The following is a 7,023-nucleotide window of genomic DNA, read 5'->3' as shown; positions in this document are numbered from 1 at the left end:
CCCGAGCACACAGTGAATGTGACAGCTGCAGCGTCTGCAGTATCAGGTCAGCATAATATCTTGTCATCCTTGTCAGCATGGATTTATTAACGAGGACGGAATTTATCAATACATGCAATCTTTTGGCTTTTGGACTTTGATGCCAAATGTCAGAATTCATTTGCCCTCATTTATAACTTACATTTTTAGCTCTTCCCTCCATAAAGAGGTCAAAGGTCAGGGCCATCTACAGAGAGAGTCTTGCTCATGGACTCCAAAGCAAAGCACGTCTGCTGATTCAGGTGCTTGCATCAGGGCCACTGTTTGAAGTCTTGTTCCCATCATCATCTCTCCAAACCGCTGCCCAAATGCTTATTAAAATAATTACTTTTTTCAACATCAAAACATTACAGAGCACCGCACTAATCACACATGCTAATCAGCCCCAAGACCGTATATAATTCAATATATCTTTCCTTCCTTTTCTACGCCGATGTTTGACCACGCTGCTTAAAGACCTTTGCCATTTAATCTTTGTTAAGTTTACATTTGACCTCAATTGCTTAAACTATATCCTCTCTTTCGTGACTCTGGGTGTGGCATTTGCCAAAGGTTCATTCCACATCTGTCAATCACATATAATCCTGTTTAAAAAGTGGTTTTTAAACTTGTTGGGGCCCGTCGGAGTCAAGCATATCTTTACCACACACTCATCCAGCAGCAGCAGTTTGAACAAAAGGTTCAAAACGAAAGTTTGTTGTTGCATAAAGACCTTAACCTTGTTGCCTTTGAATTACTTAAGCGTCACCACTTTTATCACCTTCGGGTTTTGCAACATGTGGCATTCAGAGAGATGCTTGACGGTTCCAGCACATGTTCACACACTTGCGTCTGTCTGTGGGAGGGTGGGTGTACAGGTGTGATCAGAGGCAGTATTTAAAGAGCAAGGACAGATTTTCTTCCCGTCACTCTCTCTGTCATCATGGAGCTGAAAGTTGCATTTGTGGTTGTCTGTCTGTTTGCTTTGGCCATCACCTTTACGGAAGGTAAGGACTCCACTATCATAGCAAATACTCCTGTTAAAACCAAGAAATGTATGAGATCAGTTTTTTTCTGAGGATGAGTTATTTACCAGCTCTTAATAAGTCTGAGATGTTAATTTATATCGGTAGGGGCAGGTGTGTGTTAACCAGCTTCATATTTTTGTCTTACCTATTACCTAATTTTGTTGTCACTGTTACAGCTGTTTAGTTTATTGATTTCATTCAGCTGCTTTTTTGTTTCACAACCTAAAACTTTCACTTTTATGAAACTGAAACCCAACCAAATGAGAGTCCGACCCAAATCTCAAATATTATATTGTGCTCTTGAGAAAAATGATACACTGATACTGTTTAACACAAACCTTAACAGTACTGATGGCTTCTTTTTGGAGATTTAAATTGACTGAGTGACACTTATAGCACAAAGACTCAATTCATCTTTAACAAATCTAAATCAAAATTTGTTATTCTATTTTTTCCCATTTCTGACGATCTAATAATGGATATTAATCCCACGTTGCAGCCGGCATCCCAAAATGCTGCATCACAACAAAGAGGGACATCCCTCTCCAAGTGCTGCGGAAGGTCCAGAGGTGGACCGTACAGCAAAGCAGCGGTGCCTGTGACATCTCTGCGCTGTTGTAAGTTGTAAACATCAACAATAAGCTCAATGATCACAGTGATTTTGTATTTACAAAATGCTTTGTAATTCCTTTTTGCATACTTTCCGTTTCTTGTGTGTCCACAGGCTGTACGTAAGGAACATGAGGAAGCCCATATGTGCTCATCCCAAAGTGAAGAGAATCCTGATTTCGCTGCAGTCGAGGGTGAAACGAAACAAGCAGAAAGCAGCTTACTGAGACAGTTGGTGTTTCAAGAGCTTGTGTCATACAGGAACCACTTATGGTTGTGTTTCTTTAGTGGTTGTGATCATTCAGAGGTACTTGGACCTTCCATTTTATACTACTTCTACTTCTACCTCTACTTCCACTGCTGTTACTTTACAGATTAAGATTAAACGCACAAAACATGTGATCAGTTTATAAAATATGGTGCATTGTTATAGATTAAACCACCTAACAGTGTGTTGTATGTGAAGCTCTACTTCAACTGTCTGCAACATTTAAGTGCCATTTACATGTCATTGCATCGATTATGATAATTAGCCAGGATTAACAGGGGCCATTCTGCATTATGACTTTTACTTTAATACTTTCTGTGTATTTTGTTGCTAATATGTCTGTACTTTACTACAAGTAAAACTTTTGTGGTCAGAATTTTACAGAGTATTTTTATACCGTGTTAAATAATGTGAATACTACTTCCACCACTGCATTTCTACAGTCATTGTGAAAGAAAAAAGAAATCTCTGTAAAATGTGATCAAATAAAATTTTATTTTTCTTTTATATTATTTGTATTTGTGTCTTTATATGTACTAGTGATGTCTAGTCAAATTCAGAACAAAGTCAGAAACCAGCAACCAGAGGGAGGCTGACAACTGCCAATCACTGCTGATAAAATAGTAGGATCAGTCATCTGGGTCAGCATCAGAGGACACTCATTAATATCATACTAATTCTGTATTTAATTTATATTTTTCAAAATACATTCTCACATCTACTGAGTGTTTGTTTTTTGTCATACCTTATTTGTACAAGAAGAGAAATGAGCAGATGGAAACTAAATACATTGAGGGCTCTATAAATACGTAGCTTTAGCTCTTTACAGAAATTAAAGTAAAATGGACTTAACCTTCCCTGTTCGGTCTTGTCCTCTGAGGATGGAAACCATGACCCGGCTCCCTCCCCTGTCAGGACAAATCCCACAGAGACAAGCTGCCACATAAAAGCTGTAAAACCCTCACTGAGCTCAAAGCTCCACTGAGCTAATTTATTTGATTTTTTTGGCTTCATTCCAAAGCGAGTGGCAAAGAGGTGAAAGAACACAACTTCATTTAGTCCTGTTATTGTCGCTGAGGAGCTTTTTCATGTACTTTTGGTTTCTTTTTTTAAATTGGGTCATTTTTTTTATGTTTTTTATTTAAGTATGATACTTAAATGTATTTAAAGTTGACATCTTTTACAGAGCACAAACATTCACTCAGTTTTTCAACTTAGTTTGGGTTTGACCTTTCGGCCTTTTTAAGATTTTTGTAAAGATCCCATCCAACGTTGTTCATTTAAAGGGGCAAGATTTTACTCTTACTAAGATTTATTAGATTACATTACCTTTACTTAAATAATGTATTCAATGTTGTGCATGGATGGATAATGAGACAGTGGGCCTCTGGGAACAGACATGCAAAAGGCTCCACCACCTCTCCTCCAAAGGAGTGAAACACACAGACTTTATAGTTGTTTAGCCTCTTTTTTTCTCTCTTCATCGTTACAAAGGTTGGTTGGTTGGTTTTGTTTCGCTTTGTAGTTTTTTTGTGTTGGTTGTTTTGCCCCTTTTTGTAGTCATTTTAAGTCTCTTTGTAATTGCTTTCTGTTGCTACAAAGTCATTTGTGCCTCTTTGTGGTCATTTTGAGTCTCTTTGTAGTTGCTTTTCATTTCTATGAAGTCATTTGTGCCTCTTTGCAGTCATTTTGCATCTCTTTGTAGTTTTTTTCCATCTCTGTGACGTCATTTGTGCCTCTTTGTGGTCATTTTGTGTCTCTTTGTAATTGCTTTCCATCTCTATGAAGTCATTTGTGCCTCTGTGTGGTCAATCTGTGTCTCTTTGTAGTTGCTTTCCATCTTTGTGAAGTCATTTGTGCCTCTTTGTGGTCATTTTGAGTCTCTTAGTAGTTGCTTTCCATCCCTGTGAAGTCATTTGTGCCTCTTTGTAGTCATTTTGAGTCTCTTTGTAGTTCCTTTCCATCCCTGTGAAATCAGTTGTGTCTCTTTGTGGTCATTTTGAGTCTCTTTGTAGTTTCTTTCCATCTCTACGACGTCATTTGTGCCTTTTTTGCGGTCATTTTGCATCTCTTTGTAGTTTTTTTCCATCTCTGTGACGTCATTTGTGCCTCTTTGTGGTCATTTTGAGTCTCTTTGTGTTCATTTTTTGTCTCTTTGTGATTGTTTTGCCCCTTTTCGTAGTCTCTGTGAGTCTCTTTGCAGCTTTTCCATCTCCTTGTAGTTGTGTCCTGATGCTTTGCGGTCATTTGAGTCTCTTCCTGGTCGGCAGTAACCCTTCCATGATGTTATGAGGATTGAATCTCCAATACTTTTTGACATTTTCTTTTTTACAAACTGTACTTAATTTGGTTTATGTAAATCCCTATTGTGAGTCCTACTCTGACCACAGTTATGCAGTACGTCTGTTATGTAGTAATTCTGAACTTATCAGAATCAGAAAGTTTCAAAGTAAAAGTCAGTATACGCTGCTGACATGACAAAATAAACTTAAGGTAAACCATAATCCTGCAGCTTACTACTCCACTCACAGTCACCAACATCAAGCTATTAATCAGGCATAGACCCAAGTCCTCAGGCTGTTTTGATTGTGAGTAATTCATCCCTTCCAAATGGTAGGAAAGTACCTAAAGCTAATTACAGTAATCTCTCTTTTGAGTCACTCAGACTCGTACACAAGCAGTGATATTTTCTCAGAGCAGGTTCCTCCAGTGCAGGTAGTCAAAAGCCTTCAATGTGCAGAGATTTTAACCTCTTACACTGTTTACCAAAGAGCTCTTATCTTTTACCACACCTAAACCACGCAAGTTTAATTTCCTTTATCAGAAACCTGAGGTCTGTTGTTGAAAAGTCAGTCAGGATCTGTGACATCAGCAACAGTGTAAGAAAAGATACAAAAAAACCAAACATGACAGTGTCAGATGGGGCCACAGCAAAAGTTACCGTAACACACACAAAAACAGCTGTGCAGTGCTGAACTCCTGCCAACAGCTTAATCTGCTATCATTAGCCTCCAGGCAGTGAAGCAGTCAGAGCAGTTTGGCTGTAGCTCATCTCGCCTCAGAGGGCAATATGTTAAAATGCTTATCAAAGATGGATATTTTTGTCGATAGAACAAAAAAAAAAAACTAATCATAATTTACAATTTTATGAGGAGTAAAAAACGAGAAGAAAAAGAGATCGCTCTAAGCATGCAGGATGTGTGTAATAGAGCAGACTTGCATAAACAAACTGCTGAGGTTAAAGCTGAGGGAGACAGCTGTGCTTGTGATTATCTGCCACTCTGTCAAGTAACAATGTTTTCTTTCACACTGTAGACCTCACAAGTCTGGTGCAACAGTACCCTCTAGTGGAGACACTGATAGCAAGTAGAGCTTTAAACTGGTGTGCAAAGTAATGTACTGTACAACCCCAGTCATTTACAGAGGTGGGACAGAGTCATTGTTCTGCAAGTTCCCAGTTAATCTTAACTCTTTGTACTCAAGTCCCAAGTCATAAACTTCGAGTTTCAAGTCCTAGACAAGTCATAATGTGCTCTTCACCAACTGTAAAGCCATGTTAACAACAAAGTAATAACATATTTAATTTACAACAAAGCATGCACGCTTTTTAAAATTTGTACTTATCTGTTAAAACAAGTTTGTTGAAAAGCTATTTAGCTGTTGAGCTAATGTTGGCTAAGCATTAGCTCACTATGTTAATATAGGCCTTGACGTTTTGTTCTTTGTGCCACTTCGAAAGTCAAATGAAGTTGGAAGTTGTCTGTAATTGATAAAAGATAAAGTTTTGCTTACTGCAGTTCGTTTTTTGTTGCCCGCCATGTAGTGTTTGTACTAAACAAAAAGATCTTTGATGTAATTTTTTCCAGCTGATGCTTAATAACTTAATGTCACAGTCCTCTCTTGCAACTTGATTGGTTGCTGGTGGATTTGGGGAATTAAGTGTCTGTTAAATAGCATATAATAATTTTAAATCTTTGGGCTTAGGGGAAGGTGTCAAGTATTCTCAAGTCAAAAGGCTCACGTCCAAGTGAAGTCACGAGTCTGTGCAGTTTAAGTCCAAGTTGAGTTGCAAGTCTTCTTTGATTTTGTCAAGTCTAAAGTCATCAAATGTGTGACTGGAGTCTGACTCAAGTCAAAGTCATGTGTCATACCTCTGGTGATTTACATTGACATTTTCCTCTGAACTCCTTCCCTGCAGATTCCAGGTTTGCTGAAGAAGAATGTGTTGAAACACAGTGGCAGATGTTTGTCTGGTTGTTGGCTCAGCGATCATGTTACTCCACGTGCTCCTGCAAAGTAGCACCACATTTTGCATACAGTACTTCCTCTTTACACGGTTTCACTCAGGAAACAGGCTCCGAACTTTTACATCATCCTGCTTCCTGTGGTAAATCCTTTTCTCACTGATAACTGTTATGAACCATGACTCTATGATTGCCTCCTAAAAGATTAATAATAATCAGCACATATAAGCAAAGTGGCTGCCATATATAAGATGTTTGACTTTCAGCATTTGTCTCAACATGTCTCAGTGTATCTTTTTTCCCAGACAGCTGTATTGACAACAGCATATTGAAAACTCTGGTCAGACTGCTGATTCCTGTAGACTACATTCAAATGAGGCAGTCTGCTTTCCAAACAGCAGATTTATGGGTGCAGCGTACTGTAGTGTCACAGACAGTGATTTGCTTACTTGCCTGCTGGAGCCTGATGACGACTTTTAGTCTTGACAATGTTTAACTTGGCTGAACTATCAGACAACACTTCAGGCTTAGACTGAAGAGCAAATGTGCTGCTGGCGGTAAATGAATAAAATGTCTCCTCAAGCACCATTCGTAATACTAAACATACCATAATGTGTCAGTTAGACGTTCATTCTCTGTCTTTACTGTGGTTATTTTACTTATCTTTGTAGATTTATAAAATGTAGACTGCTTGTATGATGTGTGTGCTAAACATGCAAACCCTAAAAAACTTCACCACAATCAGCGACTGTGTGATACACATCTATGCTTCTTAGATTTGTTGTTTTATAGGGTAGGGTAGTATATCTCATCACTGTGGTACATGTACAACCTATATTAACTTTTCAAAGGCCCA

General features: G+C 38.4%; 1 protein-coding gene across 1 annotated transcript; it reads left to right on the top strand.

Moving 5' to 3' along the window:
• The first annotated feature begins 863 nt into the window (after nucleotides 1-863).
• Nucleotides 864-2,430, top strand: ccl27a (chemokine (C-C motif) ligand 27a). The gene is made up of 3 exons (XM_049579867.1): nucleotides 864-1,025; nucleotides 1,546-1,663; nucleotides 1,771-2,430. The coding sequence occupies exons 1-3, from the start codon at nucleotides 962-964 to the stop codon at nucleotides 1,880-1,882; spliced, it is 294 nt and encodes a 97-aa protein (XP_049435824.1). The 5' UTR covers nucleotides 864-961; the 3' UTR covers nucleotides 1,883-2,430.
• The last annotated feature ends 4,593 nt before the right edge of the window (nucleotides 2,431-7,023 follow it).

The sequence above is a fragment of the Epinephelus fuscoguttatus genome, linkage group LG6, assembly GCF_011397635.1.
Source record: "Epinephelus fuscoguttatus linkage group LG6, E.fuscoguttatus.final_Chr_v1".
NCBI classification, from domain to species: domain Eukaryota; kingdom Metazoa; phylum Chordata; class Actinopteri; order Perciformes; family Serranidae; genus Epinephelus; species Epinephelus fuscoguttatus.
The sequence above is the reverse complement of the archived record's forward strand: the minus strand, read 5'-3'. Positions and strand labels throughout refer to the sequence as shown.